The sequence below is a fragment of the Mycteria americana genome, chromosome 1 (genome assembly GCF_035582795.1).
Source record: "Mycteria americana isolate JAX WOST 10 ecotype Jacksonville Zoo and Gardens chromosome 1, USCA_MyAme_1.0, whole genome shotgun sequence".
Taxonomy (NCBI): Eukaryota; Metazoa; Chordata; class Aves; order Ciconiiformes; family Ciconiidae; genus Mycteria; species Mycteria americana.
In genome coordinates this window covers 195,312,604-195,337,679 of record NC_134365.1, presented here as the reverse complement: position 1 = coordinate 195,337,679, position 25,076 = coordinate 195,312,604, and the positions used below count along the sequence as shown (strand labels likewise).

Sequence of the window (25,076 nt, the reverse complement as noted above, 5' to 3'; positions counted from 1 at the left end):
AGTCTTCTCAACAGTGATGTGTTTAGTTTTGCTCCATTGTATTGATTAATAACAAATCTTTAGGAAATAAAATCTTTTTTATAGCATCTTTCATTGGAAGAGCTCTCAAATAGCCTAGCACACAAGAAAGGACATTGGGGAATGCAGGTCTCATCAGAGGAACCAAGACAGGTCCTGTCCTCCAAGTGCTGCCTGTCTCTCCCACCACAGAGCTGGCCTTCCATCCACCTTGGCTGATTTCTGAAGATAAGAGTAAGGTTTTCCAAGTTAGCAAAAACTGAAAACCAGGAAAGGGAAAAATCTAAGATTAAAATTAATGAGACGGACAAAATATAGGGCATTGTATTCATGACACAACTTGCATATGACTAAATGTTGCATTACCCTCTCTGTGTTGGCTAGCCCTGGATAATAGTCATCTTTGCAGTGGCCTTGAGCCTGGGCTGGAGAGCATAACCCAGAAATCTAGTATGACCTGGACAATCTGCCTTTCATGGACAAACCTATCCCTCCAAACAGCTGGAGCAGGCATCTTCTCTTACTGCTCTGGTTTATACTTCAGCAGAGCTTTGAGCTTCCAAGCCTCAAAGGTGCAACATAGGAAGAGCTTGTCTGTCAGGCTTCCTCTGATCTGAAATGCAGTCAAAAAGCAATAGCAAAAAAGAACTGCATTTGGATAGATACATGTAAAATTGGATGAGAAAGCATAACTATCCATATCCTGAGTTCTCTTTTTAAAACCTGAGGAGAAACTATAAAGGAGAACCCAAGGAGGCAGGAATAAGGAAATTGTGGTTTATAAGTGGTCTGAAGCATGGCTGCATAACATAGCATATATTATATGCTTGCTTTAGGGTAAGAGTGTAGAAAACTGCAAAATTCCACTTTCTACAAGGAGATAAGCACTTCCAGTGAAGAGTTATTTGCCTCTCTGTCTATCAGTCTTATGCTTTAGCACCCTTGACTGCAGTCAAGGGATGCCAAAGGCAAAGGATCTGATGTTAATATCAATGAAGGACTCTCTTCATGTATCACAAAGTGCATGTTTAGTACTTCTCAGAATCAGGTCCAGCTTATTTAAACACTGTCTCAATCAAAAAGCCTGTGAAAATTGCACTTGCCATTAGCATGGCTGTTTTGGGAAGAAAAAGAGCTTTTGTGCCTTTTATTTATTTTTGGTGTCTCTGGCCAAAGCTAAGCTGTGATTATTTACCTTTGGTATTATCAGACTCTGAACCGATAGGGAATCCACAGTGCTTTGAATGTGAACAGATCACAGAGAAAGGCAGGAACAGCTGCTATTTCTTCACTCTTGGTTGGTGACAGAAACTGCATTTCATTATAGGGTTGAGATGAAAAGCTGATATTCTCAGAGTATATGTTCCTAGGCTGGCTTGTGTAGATGCATACTCAGGAGCTGATATGTTATCAGAATTATTCTGTCTCGGTGCTGATGTCATAACATTTTACGTTACCACTCTCTGAATAATTAGCTAAGGTTATCACACAGTTCATAGATTTCCTCTGATTCTGATGAAATGGGGACACTGCTGGAAAAGGCAATGTTACCCCTCAGGGACAAAAAGAAGCAGCAGCCATTGACCTTTGAGATGCTAAAATTATCAAAAAACCTCCCACTTCTCTGAATTGTAATGAACTTTCTTTCCTTACACCGGTTTAGGTTTTCCTCAGCTCAGAATCTATTACTGTACAAATAAAAAAATAAAAAAAAAAAGTGCCTTCTAAAGAGATAGAGACCCCCTTTGGGAATATTTCATCCGACACACATAAATAGATAGGCTGCAGTAGCTGTGCTATATTCCCTGGGTAAAAGGCAGCTCGTGTGAGATATGCCTTGTGCTTTGGGTTTGTTTTCCCTTCTCACTGTCTGCTCCACAGCCAGCTCTGTAGGCTTCAGACAGGAGGCCCCCGATGAAATTCATCTCTACTATCGTCACTTCTGCTGTTTTGTGGGGATGAGATCGATCTTTTTACTGGATCATTTATCTTTGTGATGGAGGTCCTGATTTTCATTTATACTTAGGCCACTTTGGAGTGCTCTGGCAGGGTAATGGGGCTTTAAAATCAGCTCAGATCACATTTGTACTCACTTTAAAGCACTTCTGCTCTGACAGAATGGTATTAAATGGTTGTAGAGTACATGGGCATCAGATTTGTAATGTTTTGATTAACTGACAAACAGCTATGTACCTATCTTTTGAAAATGACACCAACATCAAGACATGACAGGTAAGGATACCAGGGTAGCTCTGCCTTGGGTATATCCAGTACCCATAGGTGGATCATCTGATACAGGTGCAATGGCAGCCAAGAGTATGTCTGTGAAAAGACCTAATACAAAATTATGCCTCAAATGGCACTTTGAATGTGTATTATAAAGAGACAAACTCTGATCTGGAAATTTATCCGTAACTATTACAGAGAATAGCGTTGGCTCATTAATTCTGTGAATATAGCAATGGAAGTGAGGAAATGCACTATATAGCTGAGACCAGACTCTACAATTTGGCGGCCACATTCAGGTTGTCGGCTGCACACAGAAAAATGCACATAAATATAATCTGAGCAAAACAACCAATTGATTATATCGGCAAAGGGCATAAGTATCAATGAAAAACAAGGGTTGTACTGGCCGATGCAGTGATATGCTTTTGGGAGAAGTTGGGGATTGAAGGGAGGGTAAAGGTACAGAACAAGACTTGAATTTGGAAATCCTGGTTTGGCACTTAAAGCTTTTCTGGTCCCACAGTGAAATCCATGCGAGCACAAAACCCTTTCTAGATTGCAGTTCACTGCCCCTGACTTAAGTAATCAAAAAAAAAAAAAAAAAAGGAAAAAAAAAGGGCAGTGTGTGGGAGGTGGGAGTTGGCTTGTCATTAAAATACCTAATTGTATGTGCATATTTGGAGGTGTCTTATGTGAGCTCAGTGCTCAAGACCCCATTATAGACAGTGGAGAACTCAGGCTCAGCTCAGCTCAGTGCCATTTGAGATGCCCTTATGCATCCTGCCTGCTTCCCAGTTACCAGGTAAGAAATTTGCAGGTTTCCTATGGGCCCTTTTCATATACACCAGCACCGTACAATGTCTCAGGTACCCTATGACATGTAAAATGTCATGGATGGCTCTCTGTGGGCAACTGAATCAAGCCCAAGATGCCACAGTTTATGGGTTTAATCTGATTTTACCAATATTTGTGTAAACCAAAAATCACTTCACTGAAATAGGGCAACCAGACCATGTGAACTCAGGGCAAGAAACAGCACGGTCCTCCTCACAGAAAGAAAAGTGCTACTAGGCATCAGAAAAACCACACATACACACAGGCACAGACACACACATAACCACCTTATAACTGCTCGGCCTACTGAAGCTTCAAGCGGAGCTTGCATCTTTGTAAAGACCAGAAGTCATTAGCCTCAAGACACATTTCTCCAAGAAAACAAGTTTTTGCAGTTCCAGTACTTGCAGAACTATTTATTTATCATAAGGTATGTACTAATTTCATTGCCTTTAAAATCAACTGGGACTTTCTCATCTGGCTCTGTATTACAGGATTTGCTGTTGGCTATTCATGCACTCTGATTCCCAGAAGCAGCAGTCCCTGGACACGAGAAGACATCACCGGCTGACCTTGGACATTATCCATGTACTTAATGTACTTCACTGCAGATATGTCCTAAACAAAGAGCTGACTTATAAACATTAAAAAGATTCTGTGATAAATGTTAACTATTAACAGACAGAGCTGATCCATGCCAGTGTTTCATATCACGGATAAGCAGTGCATGAGGCGCTTGTCCTTTGATTAGCGTGTGAATATATTAATATTATACAAGTGACATTTAGGGAAACGAATAGCCCGTTATTCCATAGGGCTCTCATTAAAGATAACCTCTCCTGAGGTTGCTCAATGGCAAAGTTCCTAAGTGGATTAGTAGGAAGCATGGAGAGAATGAATGAACTTTCCAGTGACTACTCTTAATAATGACTGCAGGTAATTAAAAAGACTAGAGGTATCTGGAGAATTCTAGGTCTAATAGTGGTCTAACAGTATTTGAAAAACATCTAATGATGGAGTGAATTGAGCTTTAAAAATCATTTAGCTGGTCTTTGCATTAACAAGTAGCTTTTATGTGATGGAGGAATTAGAAGTTAAATATTGGCTCAATAAGTCTTTAAAGACTTTTCCTACTTGCAGTGTTGGCCATTATTAAATAGTAATGTTTATGTAAATTGTAGTGCAGAAGCCTTTTCAGTATCGGAAAATGTTACCCCGCAAACTCATTAGCTTTCAGCCACTACGTTCACAAAAAAGTACAAGACAAAATATGTGCTGAAGGCAGTGCTACAAGCTGAGTACAAATCTGGGCGCTAAGATGACATGGTCAGGTTCAGGAAGGCATCACTACTCACTGCTTTCCCATGGGAGCTTGGCAAAGAGCGAGGGGAGAGCCAGCATTTCTGGGGAAAGGACTACCTGTCCAAATAGCAAAGGGTTTCATTTTTATCCTGGCTCTTAGCAGACCTGCGTTCTCTATAGGTAAATGTTTAAATTGAAGATCTCAGCTGGACAGATGAGGATCTGATTTTCTAGGGTGGGATTTAGTTCATTTAACTGGTGTGTGCCTATATCTTGGGAGTGTAATGAAGCAGCCCTTTCTAAAGAAGTCCCTAAGTTCCCTAGATACTCAAAAGGAGAAAGATAAATAGATTTAGGGTCATCAGAAAAGGTCATGTACACCTAACTCCTGCGCTCAAACTTAGATGAATAAGAACTCCCTCTGCAGGTTTTCACAGTCACCTACCGCTTTCCATTGACAACAAAGTGAATTTAAGCATTTCAGAAAGACTCATCCTCAGAGCCTTAAAATACGGCTCTGTTTGATGCATAATTTGGGTGAGCTGCATCCAACCATGCACTTCAGTATATAAATTACAGTGTCTTGGTGAGGACAAAAAGAGCCAGCTACAGATTCTAACCACGAAGATAAAGGGAGAAATTTGGATAAAACATTTCTTTGTTGATTGATTTTATAACAACAGAAAAAGTTCTGCATTTCACATTGTAGAAGCCCACAGAAGGCTGGGATTGTATCAGTTTCTTCAGTCAAAGTTCCCCAAGCTGTGGTACACCTGGAAGGAATACTAAGAAAAGACATAGTGAAGCCAAGCAGACAGCATCCCCTACACATATTTGAAGTAGATATAGCAACTCTGTTGGCAGTCTTTCCAGCAGAGCAGGGGCATCAAGCAGCTGCTTGCTTACTCCACCTCTGAGCAGGTACAGGGAATCATACCACGAACGATCAAAGCAGTAATAATAATAATAATAATAATAATAATAATATGCCATTTCCCATACTTTTCTGTATTCTAAGGCAGAAAAGCCATTAAATCCGCTAAAGCTGTACTGTCACATAGAGAGCCTAGGAGCAGCAGGAATGGCACTGAGCTCTGGAGGCCTGACCAGACTAAGCATCGGTCAAGCCGTGTCACCTCGACATGCCCTTTCCAGGCCAGAACCTCAGAGGCAACCATACCCATCCAGAGCGCTCTCCAGACCTTCAACCCGCCGCTCTGACTAGCTGATCTAGCTGACTGTACTGCATTACAAAAAAAAAAAATTAAAGTGGCTTTGTAAGGACTTTTTTGTGTTCTCACTGTCTGAAGACTCTCCATGTATTTTTCTGCTTTGCTGTTCCTTCATCTTTTTTTCAAACCTTCTCTGAAAAGATCTTTTCTGTCTTCCTGTTTCTTTTTCTCCGTTTAATGCTCTAGTGGAACATTTTATCTTTGCAAAACATTTCGAGATGCATTTTGCATGAAAGACACTGTCCTGAGGAAGGGCCAGCTCATACTGTGCTGTTTGCACAGAAAGTGAGAAGGAGGAAGAGCAACAGAAGAGCAACTTAATTACTTTGGAGCTGTGGTGCTTCCCACTGCCACGGTCTCTGCATGAGGTCCTGATGCAGCCACCAGAGTTGACTGCGAGAGGCATGATCTTGCTGACAACTCCTCTGGTGCCGCTTTAACCAATGTCACTGAGCAGCTCACAGCAAATGAACACGCCACAAAGAGCAGCAGGACATCACTGATGTAACCCAAGCTAAAAAAACATCAGGAAATATCAGTGACCTCCGAGAAGCAAAAAAGCCTTTTGCCCCGCTCTCCTCTGCTGAACAAATGTGTACCCTCTTCTAGCAGCGTTGTTCACCTCCCATTGAGAGGTGCTTTATTCAGGAAAAGAGTGAAAAATCAGAGCACAGCTGCAAAAATGAATTCCCACTCATTGCCTAAGTACTGGTATCTTTTTGTAGTTATACAAACTAGGATGATATGACCTAGCCTACATTATGTAGGTTGAGATTGTGAGACATACTGAATAGACCTGGATCTGACTTCTGAGTTTCTCCCAGAGCCAAGGGTTACTAGTGACTATGCCTGATGCTGTGGGGTAAGCACATTCATCAGTAGGAAGCACTCAGGAATCTTCTCATTCCTCAGTGGATTAGGGTTTGAACTAAAATCCACTAAAGTGAGAAAAGTCCAAGGGATCACAGTTTGTTTTCTTTAGAAAGCACTGATTTTGTTTTGGCCAGTGCTAGCAACTGCATGCCTGGCTTAGCAGCCACTTCAGTTCTGTTGCTTTTGCCTTTTCTTCTCTTCTTCCTCCTGCTTGACTTCAGGGGGAAATTCTTGCTGTCTGTCCCAGCTTGCAGTTCCTCCGCTGGAATAATAATTGAGCTGTAACCAGAAGAAGCATTTCTCTTGCCTTCTTTCTCTTTTCAAGATTCAAACATTTTACTTTACCATTTTTGCCTCTCCCATCTCCTTAAGAGTTTTGTACCCGACCTCCTGTCTATATGATAAAATCAATGTTGAGAACTTTAATCCACCATCTGTCTGTGTTTATACCCAGTGACATCCCAGACACAGGACTTGCACCAAAGAGCCCTCTAGTCTGAGTATACAAATAAGAAATGATATAGCAACTTCTCAGTATTTTTTTTAAGTGGTTTCAGCAGGATTCTTCACTTCTAATCTAATCATTGCCAGTAGTGTGGTAGGTGTCTACAGTATTTCTTTCCTTACAGTTTCAACAGGCTTTGTGTGTTATTGCCACAATAGCTCATGTAACCAGCAAGTCCACTCTCAAATTTGCCCTTTTCTGCAGTGGCTGCAAGTTGAACTGAGCCACTGGTCTGCTTTCAGGTTAGGGATATCATAGCACTAACTGATACTCTATTCTTTTTGTGTTCATGTACCATATACATTACTTTCCTCCCCAAGAAGCCAAACCTTAAAAAAACCCAACCAACCAAACAAAAAAAAACCAAACCCACAAAAACGCTGACTTCCTTTTTCATAGGTAAAATATGGAAAGGGCAGTTTTGCCACCTGAAAGCCAAACCCATTTCTTTCGTATGCCACTGAATTAAAAGGTTACTATCAAGGAGAAATTTGCTCCATTCTTTGGGAATTATTTTCCCTTTAAGATTTGTATTTTATTTACTTGTTCATATGTCTTGTTCCTCCAAAATTGACTTTGTTTCATGACAACCCAAGTTACTCTTCTACTGAAAGTGTATAGACTATATCAAAGAAAGCACATCTCACAGCAGTGCCTCCGCAGCACGTTATGAACTGCGCAGCTCCCAAAGAGCAATTTAAAATGAAGAACAACCTTTTCCAACATCCGTTTCGGAACTGCACATGGACATTAGCCAGACACAAGACTGAGCTGCAGAGGGTGCATTAAACTCCCCATCTGCTCTTCACAGTGCTCATCGCTGATTTATAACCCACAGTAAAGTCATTTGGCCAAAAAAAATCATAGTGGATGAGACAAGTGCACCAGAAGCCAGCTGAGCCTTTCCTTCCACAGCGTCCACGGAAGGAAATGTGTCCCATCCAGCCAGCACTTTCCTAATATCTGATTCCAGAGTACATGATATCTGTAGGTAAGTCACTCTCTAAACGAACTAGCAAAGCCAGATTTTGTTCTCATTTACACTGCTTTATAGGCATTATCTCAGCTGGTCTTGGCATGACTATTAATTCAGTCCTGTGTAAGCGATGCCAAAGTATCCTCGAGGGCCTCAGCAGCTTTCCTGAAAACCTGGAAGAGTTTTCGGAAAGACACCTGCAAGCTTCCACTCCGCAGGGAGCCTGCTTTCCTAACCCACTCCTTCGCCGTGCCCAGCTCCTGGTTGTGGTGCTACCATCCGACCCTCTGCAGGCTCTCACGGCGGAGCCTGCATTTCCCGTGGGCTGCTCTGCCCACTGGGATGCGGACTTCACACGGTCTCTCTTTGGAACAGGATCAGCCTCGGGAGCTCGAGAGCCACGCATGTCAGCGGTATATGCTGTGGGGCAGCCGTGGGATGGCGAGAGCCGGGTGTCCGCGTGGGTTTGTACGATGCCCGATAAATCCCGGTGACTTTCATCCTCCTAAGAGCAGTGAGGCGGAGGGGTTTCGTCCCCCCGCGAGGAGAATGAAGCACCTTGCCGGGCTCACACAGGGCGGGCACGCTGGGCTGGCAGCGTGGCCCCAGCCCCCCGCCCCTGCAACAGCGCACACCGCCCCGGGCCCGAGCGAAGGGGCAGAGGCTGCGCCCGCGGCAGCCGCGCAGCGCCCGGGGCTGGGGTCGGGGGGCGGCGGGGACGGGCGAGGGGCGGGCCGGGGGCGGCGCTCCCTCCGTGGCCGCGCGGGACGGCGGCGGGAGCGGGAGCCGGAGCCGGGCAGGGGGAGCCGGGGCTGCAGCCGGAACCGGGCAGGGGGAGCCGGAGCCGGAGCCGGGCGCGGTGAGCGGGGCTGGCCCCAGCGGGGCGCGGAGCGGCGGCGGGCGGGAGGGTGCCGCGCTGGCGGTTTCGCCTAAGCCGAAGCATTTCGGCGGGGTCTGGCCGCCTCCCTTTTTAAGGGAGGTCGGCACGCTGGGTTTGGGGTGGTTTTTCTCCCCCTGCCGCAGTCCCGGTGCGCTTCATTCGCGCCCTCGGTTTGCGTTGAGCCTCGGCTGGGCACGGCTGAGCCGCTCCGCTGAGAGCTGTTGCTCCCCTTCCCGCAGCGCCGGGCACCGCTTCCCCTCGCTGTCCGGTGCCGAGCGGTGCCTTCCCCGCGCGAAGCGGCTCTCCCAGCCGGTCCTGAAAGCCGCTGTGCGCGCAGGGAGCAGCGTCTGCCCTCCGTGCCTCACCGGCCGCCGCTGCTCCGGGAGAGTCTTCTGAATGTTTGGTCTTTGGTGTGCCGTAATCGAGGGCATTTGATTTTCACATGCGTTTAACCTAGGTATGTGTTAGGCCTGCGTTTGATTGTTCCCAAATGTGTTTTGGAAAGAACCCGGTTTTGGCCTTACTGACTTCGTGGGTTGTCGAAGTGCTGGAATTGAATGAGCACTTCTTCGTTTCGGAGAAATTGCTTTTGCTGGAGGCAGAGAGGGCAGCGCTCTGGGAGAGCGTGGGGACAGCGTCGGGGGCCGCGCTGCTTCTGGAAGGAGGGATGCCGAGAGAAAGGAGGCACAGGTTGGTCTCCATTTCTGAAAGATGCTGCGGACTGGGGGTTTGATAGTGCAGAGCGTTGGGTCATCACTGTGCAAGCACATTTTTGGCTCTGTGGGTATAAGCATAGATTGCCACCCGTGTGCTCTTTCACATTGTTTGCAGGAAGATGACAGGAAAGGAATTGCTCCCTCTGCAAATAAATTGTAAAATGCCTACCCAATGTACTGGGAGAAGAGCTGAGCTTAGACAGCACAACGTAGAAAAAGAAAACAGGATGGATGCACAAAAATGTGCCCTTTTCAAACACTTTATGTCTAGCTAAAAGCTGCAGGCTGTTACAATATCATCTCAGTAGAGGTAATGAAGCTTGGGACAGAAAGCAAGTGAAGCAAACTCTTCCTACCCTTGCAAATGCTAAACAGTTAGTTAGAGGGAAATTGTGAAAATGTCCCTGGTAAAGGGCCGAGCATTTGCCACATTGATTAACATTTATATAAGCAAAGAAAATTAGGAATGCATACTGAGTATTATTAAATTTAATTCTGAGGTGATTATAGGAGAATGGGAAAAAGCTGAATAAAAGAAACATACACAATCTGGATCATATAGGATGTACACAGTGCTGGCGGTTTTATTCTGATAAGGGATCCGGCTGGAGGGTGGATGTCAGTTTCCTTATGATTTTGCTTTTTATAGTCATTTTGACCCTGCTCTGACTTTTCTGTGCCTGAACAGACTGAAACGAAGGGCAACCTGAAACCACCAGCCTCTTTCTCTCTGCTATAATGCCTAGAAGGGCTTGTCGCCCTTAGGGATGGTTACTGCTGTTTGCAGCTGGGTACTGGCTGCTTCCTTCCCCACCTCTTCCTCAGACTGGGTCATCCGTATCACCCAAGGCGGAGGAAGGAGAGGCAGGCATGTCACCGCCGCCTCATGCATGTTCCCCTGGCTTTCCTCTGCTCTGGTGTGCAGGCTTGCCTGCCTGCAGACTGCTACTTGCTATACCCAGGACGTGTGCATTGCTGTCAACAGGAGAAATTTTGTAGGACCTTGAACTGGTGGGGAAGGTGTCCTGGGCTATTTCAGCATCCAAGTCTACTCTAGTACTATCACCAAGTAGGTGAGTGTATGTATATGAATATATTTGGCTTAGGAAGTTATTGCTGTTTGCATTTTGTTAACCTTTCCGGACATAAAAGGCTGACTGGGATAGCTTGTGTCTGCCAAGTGTCTTGGTTCACAACTGGGTCTTACTGGTGCAGCCCAAATTATAGATGGTGTTCCGTAAATTCCCCATGAGAGGCAGGAAGCAGTGCAGTTTTCCTCCTGGCGCCCCATCTATGCAGAAGCAGAAGAGGAATTAGCTCAACCATAGAGTACATCTGGAAGTTACTGAAAAATCTGGTGTTTCTGATAGGTTTAAGTCTTGGAATTTAAATACTAAAAAGTCAAGGCATTTTCACCTCTACCTCCTGCACTCTTTTGCAAGCGCTCCTCCCCTTGTGTCTTCATGACTGCGGTTACTTCCTTTTCCTGGCTTGCGCAGAGGAAATCCTGTTACAGCATAGTCGATCCACAGCGCTGCTGCCAAAACCCACCTCTTAGCCTGCCGCTTTGGCTGCATCTCCCCTCTTTGTCAGTCCTTCTGCTGCTCCCCCTTCTCCTCTGCATCAGACATGTCAGCCGCAGGCTTCACTTTCAAGAGTCCTCGACAGTCATCCCAAACGTGATGTACCACCTCTTCTGCTTTACCAAGACATACCCCCTGGGCGCTGATCAGCCCATGCTCTCAGCATCTGTCTTCCCTCAAGCTATCACCTTTGTATTTCCCTGAGCTTCCCTTGCGCTTACTTGTAGCTTTGTATAGGCACCTTGTCCATCATTTCATTAATTTCCTTGCTATGTCCCAGCACGTTCGCTTTTGCTGTGATGCCTTCAGCGGCTGTCTGGTGAGATGCTGAGACAAGCCCTCACCCGTGCTGCCACACATCCCTGCCACTGGAATTAGTCTGGCTCTGGATTTGAGCACAACAGTGTCCTCTAAAGCTAGGACACCTGAGAGGCCATGTCGCACAGATCACTCTATCTAGCACCAGCAGAAGCTCTCCTTCCATAGTCTATGTTATCCTCACTTGCTCTTTTTGGCATTTCAGGTGCAACCCTGCCCCCTTATGCTTACACATCACAGCGTGGTTCACTGCAACTCCCTTTGCAATAGTGTTGTATCTTTGCATAAGTTATTGCAGACTGTTTTGCAAACAGTGACAATATGTAAATATTACGCACACAAATACAGATATGGTAATGCCACAGTCTCTTTGTCAAGGGAGGGCATGCAGCCTGCGTGGTTAAATAAGGAATGGTGTGAGGATGGAGGTCTTTTCTGTTGTACCATTGAGGGGAAACAGAGAATCGAAGGAAAAGGCTGTTTTCTTACGTCTCTTGGTAAAGCAGGCTGAGGCACCTGAGTCGGGAAGCAGAGTTACAGCGAGCGGAGTTGCTGTGATAGCACATCTGTGCCTAAAATTCCCTTGACATTTAAGTTCACAGTATGTAGTTGGTACTGAATCTGCTTTTTGGGGGAGAAAAAATTCTGAAACAAAATGATGCATTAACAGAGGTTTCTGTTGAATCAAGTGTACAAATTTCTGTCCTAGCTTTATATTGTGCCAGGATTTCTAAGGAGCTTAAAATGAAACCTGCTTGACATTTTAGGGTTTGATATGGACCATATACTTTGTTTTTATAAAATACATTGAAGCCCGTGTGTCAGCTGCATTTTACCATAGGAAAGTGTTTTCTTATTACTCTGGACTCCACTTACTGGGTCACAGCTTCATTAGTTAAGGGCTAATAACCCCCTTGACTAGCGAAGTTAAGGGCCACTTACTGTTCAGCAGAGCCCCTTGCTGAAGTCCGCAGGGAGGGCTCCCGAGACCTGCTGGCACGACGTGCCCACGGCGGGTGGACGTGCCCCCGTGGAGCATGAGAGACGGAGGCTCTCAGCTGCGCTCGCATGTGCAGCCACCTCCTCTGGCATCGGGCAGGATGCTGTGCCACAGCACTGCAGGGGACAATAGAGTCCTTAAATCCATTCACTTCCAGATTTAGCCACGTTTTGTCCTAAAACTGTATTCCTGGTAGGTGTAGGGGGTAGTGCCTGATATTTCTAAGGGTTTTTCCCCCTTTAGCTGAATGGATGCTGAACCTTAGGGTCTGAGCCCTGCAAGTTGTTGTTGGCTTCACAGGTGAGTGCGATGGCGAATGAAAGCAAGCTCTGATAACAAGGACTGCTTGCCCTGGGTCTTGATATTTTATCTGGTAGGGTTTGCTCTGAGTAAAACGTGGAGGAGCTGCAGCGTTGCCCCATGAGAAGTCTGTGCGGCTTCAGGGAGAGTGAATGCCTTCCGCTGCACCGGCCATTTGGCTCCAAGCATGGAGCCCAGTGCCGGTCCGCTTGTGTCAAATACAAAAGGTGGTTATCGGGAGCCCACGTTAAGAGTCAGGCACGAGCTAGCAAAGCTAATTAACTTTTGTTTGTTCTGAGATTAACTGCGTCACCACCACCCTACACATGCTGGGTGACATCTTCTCCTGAGAGGCTTACCAGCATCGGTGGGATGCTCCACACAGCCGCTTGCAGCCTTGGCAAGGAGGGGTAGCAGGAACAGGATGATTCAAGCATGAAAGGAGACGGCAAGACAGAAGCAGCTGAAATATTTTCATATACGTGTTCCACTGAGGGAAATGGGCTTTAACTGATTTTTTTTTTTTTTTAGCTTCCTTTCTTTTTGCCCTGTGAAAATGTACATTTTTAATTAAGCAGCCCTTCCACCCTACACTAAATTTTCTCTTCAAACAAAACTTTTGAATTTGGGGTTGCAAGAAATCAAACAAGAAGTCATTCCACAAAACGCAGAAATTAAGGAATCCTGATACTTGCCGGTTCCTCCCTCTTCCCTGGCTAACCTTGCCCTGGATCTCCTTCCAGCCTGCTGTCTCCATGGGCACCCGCGGTCTGTTACTTTGGCAGTGACACCTTAGTGGCTGTGTTTGACTGCAGAAGTCAATTACCGAGACCTAAAGCTATTAGGGGGAACCAAATGGCTGTGTGAACCTTCGTGTCTCCCCTTCTGGTCATCCGCCGTCATTAAACTTTAGGAGCTCGCCTGTCTTTGAGGTTTCTGCCTGGGGTTGAATTTGTCTGAAAGTGGCCAACAGGAGCAAAATTTATTCAGAGTGGGAATAGAGGGAATAAAGCTGGGACTGGACACTGAGAAATCAGATATGACCCATCACTACGGTCAGTGAAGAGTGGGCTTTTGAGTTTCTTTCTTTTTTTTTCAGTAACCTGTAATTTTTCACAGGAAACTTTCAACAAAAGTGGGAAATAAATATTTTTAGCAAGCCAACACAGGAAGGAGACTGATTTCCCCAGCGACTGTGTGTCCTTTGGGTGAGATTCAGACTCACACTCCCATGGGAAGCAGGACCAGGAGGGCCCTGTTTCCCCATCTGAGATTCCCGATGTACAGCGATGAGATTCCTTTCCCCATTCACATCCCGAGAGATACAGGGAACAGACAGGTCCCTGCTCCCTGCCTATCTTATTGGCGATGGGACCGAATACAGTGTTTGGGGGCCAAATCCTGCTGTGCCAGAACATGGTCAGCATGAGCCTCGGCTGTGGGCTAGTGCCGCAGCTGAGACTGTGAAAATAGCTGTGAAGGGCATTAGACTGGTGCAAAAAAGGATGAAGGACTGTGGGATACAGCTGTGTATGCCAAGGGGTCTCCTGTAGATAAGCTTCTTGATGTTCTGGTCCAGATATTTCTGTGTTCTTCAAAGGTAATTAAAAGCTCAGTCCTCTCCGTCTCACTGTGTACACTTGCCATTTGAATATGAATGCACGCATTTAAAGAGCCTTGAGGATGTATTGTGTTTTGCACTGCATCCCTGGCGTGTTTAATCAGCTCAAGATTTGGTAGGCTCTGCTCCCTTCGCCTTACCCGGGACTGGGGCGTTGTGTTGAATGAAGGGCTAAATGGGCAAGAGCAGTGCTCTGTGTATCTGGGGGGAGAGGGACTAAAGAAGATCCTGCGGAGACAAGAGAGAGCTGGAAAAGGAGCAAAATCATTTCTGTTTGTCTTGTTTGAAGATAAAGTCCCTGTCACAGAGATTCGTGCCTCTTTCTCCGAAGAGAGGCAGGGAAAGAAACAAAGGGAAGGGAAAGGGTCTCTGCTACAAGCAGACAAAACTGAGGGCGTAGGAGTGAGCTTTTTGTTACCTGAGGCAGATTTACCAGAGAAAAGGTGTACGGGGGCTGTTGCATTCCCCTCTCCATCCTCGTACGGCCACCTGCCTCAGCCTATGTGCTTCTGGGCAAGGCGACGGGGTGCATGCCTCGCATCCAGAGGATGTGCTGGGTCCGTGCCTGGGAAAGCTGACCTCGGGGTTCACCTGCAGCCTCCCACCTCTCCTTCTGCACGGGGAGGTGGTCAGGAAGCTGTCCGACTCCCTTGGGGCGGAACATAGTATAAACAATGTTATCAAAACATTTGGATTTCAACTATGCTGACTTTTAACAGCGGCAGTAGATAATTTTCTTTATTGAACTTGGACAGGCTTAAACCATAAGTGATTCAGTGATTGAAGGGATGAAAGCAACACAACAATGCATTAACATTCATCCCCAGAGATCTGCTTCTCTAATGCAGTTCAAACCAAATGTGCTGAAAGGGTAGAGCTCTGAGATGTATAATGATTGTGCAAGCGTCTTTTCTTTCCTAGAGAGGAGGATCTTTCCCGAAAGTGCCCCTACTTTTGCTTTAATCTGCATTGTCTGGAATTGTTTCTTCATATACAATCAATTTAATTTGCTTTATTAAAGACAGTTTGGGGGCCACGTTTTAATTTTAGGTATTGAATGAATGTAGCGCACAAAAATCTGCTAGCTATCCTTGTGCATATATAATATTCAGTTTGGGGATTTCAGGTAAGTGAAATTAAAGTGCAGATTGTCTGAAATAAAGAGAATAAATAAATAAAGACGTGTAATCCAGAAAGACCTGATTCCTGGCAAGAGTCTTTAGGGGATAATGTGAAATGAACTGGAATGCAGATACAGGGCTCCGGTGCTTAAAGCAGTGCCAGGGGACAGCAGGTTGTCTTGGTCCTCGAGCACTCTGCAAAAGAAGAGGAGAAAGGTGTTATCAAAGCATGGCTGTAAAGCAGAGATCAAGCGATAAGCATGGTTTTTATATTATACATGCAGTGCTGTAACTGGGCAGTAGAAGGATGTGGCTAGCAGGAATAAAACAGAAGCCAGGATTCCAGTCGGTTTGTTTTCTTCTGAAATTTCTGGCACCGAGAGCAGTCAAAATTCAGCACTTTTCCTCCCTGTTTCTTTATTAATGTAGTTATTACTAAACTCTTCAGCTTTGATTTGCTTTTTTATAGGTGCTTTTCTCAGCATGCAGTCCCTTTAGATTTGGGCGTGATAACTAACCACATCCTGCGCATTGGACATTTGGCTTGCACCCCCATATCCTCCTGCTTGTAAGTATTTTATTCATTCTCTTTGCTTGGTTTTCTCCTACTTTTAAGGAACAGATTCAACTGACAGGCTGGGTCTGATCCCAGGTCATGATGTCTTTGCTTTACATTGATATAAATAACTCTATAAGCTGCAGATCCATGGGAAATGTAAATGATACAAGCATTTGATCCTATCTGAATTAATCTAAGTATCCTTATGGCTCTGAGAGTTTCCTTTTCCCAGCCCCACAGAAAACCCCAAACAAAACATAACTTGATTTTAACCCGCAACCAAGCCATCTGGGCACTTGCCTTCTTAGATTTTAAAAGTCATACATTTAAATCATATTAAATCATAATAAAAAAATGAAATTAGATCATAAATTAAAAGGAAGACTTTGTTTGTGGCAGGAAATAGTTTTTCCTTTTCCTTGTGTGCACTTTTTTATTGAGTCAGTTGGTGACGGATCCTGTTTCCCAGGCAGAGTGATAAAGGGATTCTCTGCTCCTGGAGGGTCCATCTGTAACAGGAAAAAGAAGCATCCTACTTAGTTGTGGTCTTTCAACTGCCAAAGGTATTTGTGCAAGAATAAGAAGTATTAAGGATCATATTCTTGTGAAACTCCAAGTGAGCGGTCATTCTTTGCCTTTCCTACCTACATTTGCAATGGAATAAAATGTTGCTCACTTCTTTTCTGTCTAGAGCTACTGTCTAGTTTCGTTGCACGATGTTAAATTGCTACATTTTTCCAGTCTAGAGCAAATTGCCTTTCAAGGCTGAAGGGTTCCCTGTATGTAAAGTTGATTCAGTCCTTTAGGATGAGCATGCAAATATATTTTTATTGGCATTAAATGCTTTGTGTTACGTTAGCTGGAAGGACGATACGTGGTGATATAGCCCTATATACTAAAGGAGATAAATGTAGGAAATGAAGGCGGTGAGGGGGAAGATGGAGGAATTAAACCAGAAGCTCGCTGGCCTTCATACATATATCGAATTAGTGAAGGTCATGAGAAACCTTAATCTTTTTAATAGATCTAGTGAAAACTCGCTGCCAGCTTTTGGAATTAATCGCTACGGTAACAGAACTTGGGGGGGTGACACACCTTTAGGGATGAGGAGGTTTCATCCCTGGAACTGGCGTCACCGTATCGCCTGGGAACCTGCACAATCCTCCTCCTGTTCTTCCTGCTCTGATGCTGAAGGAAGGAGAGGTGGTTCTGGCTGCAGGTCATGAGGGATGATATAATTATCTCCTCACTCTGGGCTTTAACTTTCCAAAAGGGCAAGAGAGTGCAGAGAACACACTTGTGAGTTCTTTAATAGGGATAATCAGTGTCATCTTTAATGAATGTCCTCTCCCTCCCCTCTCCAACTCAAAACAAAGAGCTGTCTGCTTCATACGGAGCAAGCCGTTTTTGCACAGACCATCTTGCAACTCATCTCCCTTTCCTAGCCATTTCCTAGGCAAATTAATGGACAGTAATTTCAGTGCCATCTAGGATCTGCTAACCACCGGATCCTCCCCGTCAGGGGGATGGTCCCAAGTCATCCACTGTGGACGCCTTGTTCCGCTAGCGTGGGGCTGCTGTGTCCTCTGGGACACAGATGCGTGCAAGCATGGGGACTGGATCCACAGGAGGATGGTGTGCGCAAGATAATGAAGCCTGGTGGCCAGAGGCTCCTTCTGCCAGAATCCATGGACATCTGACATGGGCGAGCTTCTTCAGCTGTCCTGCACTGGGTCAGCGAGTGGCTCCCTGCCCTGCTTCAGAGAGCCCTCTGTTTTGAAGATGGTAGTTTAATCCTTCTGTTGCACTCATCCTCTGCCTTTCTGTACACGTTGGGCTGAAATCAGCCAAAAGGGTTTTAAGTTTTTAGGGAAGGAAGGCAGATACAATTAACAGCATATTGGTGTCTTGATGGGATGAGGGACCTCACTGTTATAACTATGGTAAAGGCAAATTAAGCTCTCCTCTGTTAGGAGTTGTTTACAATAAGGGCTTTTTAGAATACCTTCTACCTGTAAAGAAAGGGTTGATGGGAGATTGTGACAAAAATGTTAGTTTATGTAGCATAAAAACGCTGATTTTCTTTGATGTCAGTTTGTCTCTCTGCTTAAACATTTTGAAGCCTCTGAAACAGCCAAGGTATTTCTCAGCTTGTAGTCACAAAAAGCCAAGAAGAACCAAGAAAACAAAGTGCTTATGTATGGCTGATAAACTCACAAGAAAATGAATCTACTAGACTTATCTTTGCTTCCTGTTCCTCAGTTTTTAGGGCCTCAGTGGTCGTGAGTATGCTCCATTAAATTATATTTCACTGAGCCTGGAGAAATAGGGTTGTTGCATTAAGATATGCAGAGAAATACAATGCAGACAACTGGATGGTAAAGGATTTATGACATTGGGACTATGAAAAAGCTCTCCGTTTACTGCATGCCATCCTGGAGAGTGCTGCAGTCTCATTTAACATTCACCTTAGACAGAACTGGGAGATGACTACTGTCTCAGCAATGCTCAAGATTAAATTAGATATAATTTGGCACCCAGGGCATATGATAATTGATGAGGCCTTTGCTCCTGACCACATTTCCATTTTCTGAAAAAATAGGTTTTATGACAGGTGCCATCAAAGATGCAAACAGTTGATAGCTTTGGCATGGCTACCCAGGCATGATGTGCATGGTACCTAGGATTTACCTCTTAAATAGTGATGGCTTGCTTAATCCCTCGCCTACCCAGTTTGCCCTGCTTTTGGTGAACACCAATTTGCCTGTCTCCCACTTACCACAGGATAAAAGAAAAGAGAAAAAACTCCAGCTGAGCCTGCCTACAGTATCTGCCAGGTAGCCCTACCCTTGGAATAAGAGTGGTTGTCCTCACCTGTGAAAAGTGATTTATAGCAAGGACGTGAATGGAGGAACAATGCACAGCTGGAGGAAAATACTTAAATAGTGGTTCCGGTGGAAAAGTGAGGATGTACAAATGACACCATGTGTCTAGCAGACACCATGTGTCTAGCCTTTCCTCGTGTGCCAGCCCTCATATTTGGGGACTAAAGTAGTGGAACAAGGTTTTGCTCTCTTGTACATCTAAAACCAGCAGAATGTGGAGATGGAGTCTATGCCTTCTTGGTACAGTGAGTTGTTTTACTGAAATGCATGAATCTATCTAAGCAGTTTGCCCATTAGAGCAGCAAGGCTGTGTAACAATGGAGTAATAGCACCGGGAAAACTCAGCCAGTGTCAGAAAGACAGGGTATGACCTGGGATTTTCAGCGGTGGGGCTGGACTCGAGGACTCAGGAAGCCTCCTCAAGCCATGCATCCCTTTCCTGGGATTGCAGAGATGCCTCTGAGAAAGTAATCTGGATCCAGCTATACCACAAAGTCTGAGTCCCCCTGCAGACAGGTCCCACTTCTCCTGTCCCAGGAGTTTTCAGGACTGGTTATTCGGGAATCCTTCTCCTGTCAGAGTCACAGTTCCTCTCCATCTCCAGTCATTCCGCAACAGCACTTTAAATTCAGTCTTTGCCTTAAACTAACTCAGCTTTCCAACAATAGACGAGGGAAAGGTAGGGACCACTACAGAGTTTGAAAACTTTGGCTCCGTAGTTGAATTCCTTGGTGGGTTTACAGCTCTCGGAAAGACAACGGGTTTATTGCAGTTAGCCACTTTCGATTTTGCCATTATACTTTGGAGTCAGTGACAAAATTCCCAATCGTTTCTTTGGGACCAGGTTTGGGCTAGATGTTATGATGTTCTATTTAGTTTTCAGAAACGCACAAAACCAATTACCAAATAAGAAGGTGAAGCTGATATCTAGCTTCACTGGGGGTTATTCCTTTGGGAGGATTAGGGTAGGAGAGACAAATGGTTCATGCCACTTACCTTCTTCTCCTGGCAGAAGCAGGAACCTGAGCCAAAGCGGTACCTGTGGTGCACTGAATAAAACTACTTGTGGACCCCCCTCTTAAAGGCCTGGAGGTCTGATTTGCAGCGTGGCAGAGGTTCACGCAGCCCTAGGACTGTGTAGCCGCATTTCAGTCCAGAAAGGCGTTTGCACCCCTGCCCCACGTTGCTGGCCGAGCTGGCCTGTCTACTCTCCGGCAGGATTGCAGTGCTGGAATAGCATCAGGGAACGTCGTCAGGGACCAGGATCAGAGGCATTTTATTTCTGTATGCATTTTTTACCTTTCCTATGAGTACTACTCAGATGTCAGGACCAGATATGTTCACAGTCTGTATGATTTTCCTGTTTTACCCCAACAGGGTGCAGATGGTTGGTAAAAATCATTTTAGACTGAGTAGGACCTTACACTTTAGGTCCATATTTTTAAATGTGTGATTAAAACAACACAGATTTTTTTTTCTTCCTAAAATATTACCCAAAGAGCCACTTCAGCTGAAGCTACATTTTATGGTGAGATTCATTTACACGTCACATCACTACGCAACGTGAGTGAGGCAACTAGGATCTGGGCCATAGTAATTTGGAATCAGAGTTTACAGTGTTTCTGATCTCACTACAAAATACTTGGTTAAAAACAGCCCAGCTGACATTGTAGGACCTATAAAGGCTCTGATCTAGCAAAGCATTCACATCTCCGCTTAACTGCGAGGTTCTGATTAGTCCTATTTAAGACCATAAATTTTCCACTAACTTCAGGAAAGTCCCACGCCGAAGTTCTTCCTTGTGCCAGGGCCAAAACCGTTAATGGTAAAAGTAGAACGTAGCGGATTTCAAATTTGTGAAGAATTTAAAGGCTTTTAACTTCTGCCATGTTAAAGAATTTATGTGAATTAATTCCTTAAGTTATTATAAAGAAATTCAATTAATAATGGATCTGCTTTTCATTATGACGAGTAATCAAGGATAAACATCTTCTATATCAAAGCTTATCTGTTAAAAAGGATAAATTAGCTGTAACGCACTTAACTACTTCCAGAACATGAAATGAACACGTATTGTTCCATTAGTTAATTTTGGATCACTAAATTAAAGACAGTTCAAAAGGAGTGTAATCTCATAAGGATTTCTCTTTGTTCAGTCCGTTGTGACTTATTTCACGAGGTACTATAAAGACTGTTTCTTGTGGGGCTAAATACTATTAGGGTTATAAAATGGTTTTGGTTTAGTATATTTTATGCATTAGTATGAGTTATATACCACAAGGGTAAGAATATTTTTATCTGGTATTTGCAGATGTAGTTTTGTACTCCTGCATATCTTGTAGGCTATCGGGATGCTTGATTAAGACTACCAAAAGCTCCGCAATAAAACAATAAATGCAATAAATGAACAATAAAACAACATCTGGAATGTAACTTTTTATCCATGAAAACATGGATGTGTATGTAGTAGTAAATTAATCGAGGCCAGGGCATAGGCCTGTCATCATCTCCCCTGTTGAACTAGCAAGCACACCTCCTGGCATGGGCTTGGCCAGCTAGCATGCCTGGCCTCCAAGCAATGCCTGGACATATTTGGCGTTAGGATTGGAGATCATTCATTCCCCAAGGCAGCTGTGATTTCGCCATCCTGTCCATGGGGATAAAAGAGAGTTTAGCCATCTTGATGCAGCATGCCACACAAGTTGTCCCCGAGACCAGAGAATAACCTTGACCTGTTTTATGTAGTAGTATATGTAGTTCTGAGATATAGAAAATAAAATAGAGTTTTAAAACGTAGAGTTAGATTCTACCTAGTGCTTAATGTAGTCCTTGTTTACTCAGGCACTTAGGGCTTTTTATGGCATATAGCATAACATCCTAAATTTAGTTTACAGTGCAAAAGTATAGTGGGTAACTATGCAAATAACTTCAGTGACTGCAAAGCAAACTTCTTAGCATTTCCAGTGGGTGTCTCCAAGGCTTCTGTGTTCTCGGAGAAGCAACAGCACCAACAGAGAAGTACCTTATCCTTCTTAAGCATCTTTAGTTCAGGTTGGGGCTTCTGTGGTCACACCTAGTGTCAAAAAGTGTTGGCCTCTTGAAGAAAGAGGTAAGTTAGAAGAGGTAGCATGTTTAAAAGAAAAATTATAAGGCAGAACATTGCTGGGAACAGTGCTGGGACACTTCCATGGAAATTCAAAGAGATACTCGGGCAGTTGTGTCACACACAGAAGGAGAGACCCCAGATTGTCGCATCATTACTTTAAGGGCCTGATTCTGTCTCTCTGGCTGATAGTGACGGTGTTCGCTCTCTCTGTCGCCATGAAAATCTGGGATTCTCGTCAAAGCCTCTAACTGTGAATTAGAGATAATTGTATTGAACTGGGACCACAGGACAAGGCCGAAAGCAAGGTCAAGGTGAGAGGGACAACGCTGGGAACATAGTTCTGTATGGATATTGCCTTCCTAGCAGGAGGAAGGCTCACCACCTTTCCCTGTAGTGCCTGGTTACCTGCAGGGAGCGGTTGACCATGGATGGGTGGATAGAAAGATTGCACGTGGACAATTATGTGCAGAAAATGAGCTTCATTTCCTACCTGCTCGCACCTTGCATTATCTGTTTTGTATCAAAACAAAGGCAATGGGTTATGCCATGTAATTCAGCTACAGCACATCAGTTTTGTGCAAGCAATTCCCTATCACCAAGCCTTCTCTTAGGCTTCCAGGCTGCACCTGGAGACTGACTATGTCAGTTTAAGGAAAAGCAGCTTAGCATACCCTGATGTGCTTGTCCTGTGCTACTCTGACCTTTGCCAGCACCTGAGCTGCCAGGTTCCAACGCAAAATGGCTGGAGGCAAAGCTTTTTCAAAGATAGGATCTCTTCCCTGTTGGCATTCACTGCCCTTATATTGTCCCCTCACGTTCGCTGAGCTGCCAGGTCTGCCCGTTCCCGCGGGATTTTGCTTGTAGGCATCAGAAGCTGCAACACTTCACTGAAACGTGCCTGCCATTGAGGTCCCCATGGCAGCATTAGAGCGAGGTGCATTTTGATCTTTGAAACCATTTGATCTATTTCATATACATATAGTAAGAAAGCAGGTCTGGCAGATTTTCTCATTCTGAGTACCTCTGGCAAGGCAGTATGGAGTAAATGGCTAATGGTAGTGGATTTGTCATCCATCGCGGTGTTGAGCAGCCTTGCTCTAGGTTGGGGAGCTGAAGTCTTGAGAGGGATTTTTCATTCCTTGGCTGGCTTTTATCAACAAGATAAATATGGATTCCAGTATGTCTGTTACATATAAAGAACATTTTTGATTGTGCCGTTCCTCAGTTAAACAACTCATCGTGGGGAAGGGTCAATTTTAATTCATTGATGGGTAGGATTTCTCCTAATCCCTGCATTTTGGAAAATAGAGATATAAAGATAGTTGTTAGCTAATGCTTTAAGAATTGCAGGTTAGTGCTAAGGATTAATAACTTGTAACTCTGAAGAACTAGATTGTCTCAGGCGCATATTAAATCACATTATCTGCAAGTAAATTAATCTTGCCTTTTTTTTTTTTTCCATTTCTTGCAGTTCTGAAGGATACAATCTTACATTGTCCTGGGCTTGAGCAGTAAAGGATAAATTTGATCACTGGCTGACTTGACATCTCTTCGTTGTGATGGAAAAATGGTTGCCTAAAATAAACCCTTTGTTATGGTGCTAAAACTGCCTTTGAATCCAAGATCTGTTGTGATTTTTAAAACACAAACCCCAAAATGTCAGAACCCGACCCTTCATCTGGATTTGTAGGAAACATGGAAAATGGGACTTTTCTGGAGCTGTACCCCACGTCCCTTTCAACTTCAGTGGATTCATCGCCTGGCCGTTTATCCAACGTCTATGTCTATGTTTCTATATTCCTTAGTCTCTTAGCTTTTCTCCTTTTGCTATTGATCATTGCACTTCAGAGGCTGAAAAACATAATTTCTTCCAGTTCCTCCTACCCAGAATATAATAGTGATGCTGGAAGTTCTTTCACTAATTTAGAGGTTTGTAGTATTTCTTCCCAGCGTTCTGCTCTCTCAAACCTTTCTTCATGAAACTAAATGAAAAGAAACGCACGGGGAATGGAAAAGCTTTATCTAGTTTCTTAAGGAGGTAGTGCATGCAACATTTGCCTTAGAAGACTATTATGAAGAGGTGGCTTTTAAAGTTTCCTTAGTTTTTTTTTTTTTTCTTTCCTTTTCTAGTCTTCATTTCCCCTTTTACTAATGTTCCTTTTCATTTTGGACAATGGATAATGACACTTGATCGTTTCATGCCTGTAATAGTGATGCTGTCTTTTTCTCACACATACACAGTGTTCATTAAGAGTATTCCTGCCAAATTGTAATACGGTTCTAACGGTGTCATTTTTCTGCTCTAGTTGTGGCCCCTTCCCTGGTTTTGTATCAGTAATATGCTGACTACTTTTCTTTTTCCTTTTTTAATTAGATAAGGACTTCTGGATGAAATCCCTATTGCAAAAGTATCAAAAATCAGCTTAAATTATAGTCCCTGGGACAATTTAAAGTTGTTGGTATTGTTTGTTTTTAAATTTTCGCGTCTTTTTCAGTATTTATTGATGTTTATAAAACACAACTAAAATCCATTTCTTGAAGAATGTTACTTTTGTTTATTTGTACTCCCAACTCATTCTGTATAAAGTCTCTGTATTTCAGTTTTCGAATCTCTTTGGTTAACTTAGTAAAGTGACTACAATAACGATGCTCGCTGCTGAATGTGTGGAGGTGTTTTTGGACCCCATTGCATCTAATTTGCCTAAGGCCTTGTTCCTCCAGGGGGCAGCTTTTGCTGCTGAATCGTATCTATCGCACAACTCCTTTGCATCCTTCACTGATCCTCTCGCTTATTCTTGATGGATACCAGTACAAACCAGTGGTTTCTTGTAAAAGATCTGCATACAACAACCATCGCTGGCAACCGAATAGCTCCTGTAACTGTCCTTTAGGCACAAGGTGTTTGCACTCGCATAAGCAGGGCCAGCGGGGACAGAAATTGATTGTAGTGGTGAGGACTTTCTGGGCCAGATTTTGTCCTGGAGTTCCACAAATGAAGGGGTGGAGGGGGGACACGAG

At 44.3% G+C, this 25,076-nt stretch overlaps 1 protein-coding gene across 1 annotated transcript; it reads left to right on the top strand.

Annotated features, from left to right (window-relative positions):
- Window positions 1-8,744: 8,744 nt before the first annotated feature.
- SERTM1 (serine rich and transmembrane domain containing 1) lies at window positions 8,745-24,613 on the top strand. Its single transcript, XM_075492000.1, has 3 exons — window positions 8,745-8,828; window positions 15,978-16,076; window positions 23,530-24,613. Exon 3 carries the CDS (start codon window positions 23,715-23,717, stop codon window positions 24,036-24,038), a length of 324 nt encoding a protein of 107 aa, XP_075348115.1. The 5' UTR covers window positions 8,745-8,828; window positions 15,978-16,076; window positions 23,530-23,714; the 3' UTR covers window positions 24,039-24,613.
- Window positions 24,614-25,076: the final 463 nt, after the last annotated feature.

Coding starts and splice junctions, on each gene's coding strand:
- SERTM1 (XM_075492000.1), top strand. CDS start 23,715: ATGTCAGAACCCGACCCTTCATCTGGATTTGTAGGAAACATGGAAAAT.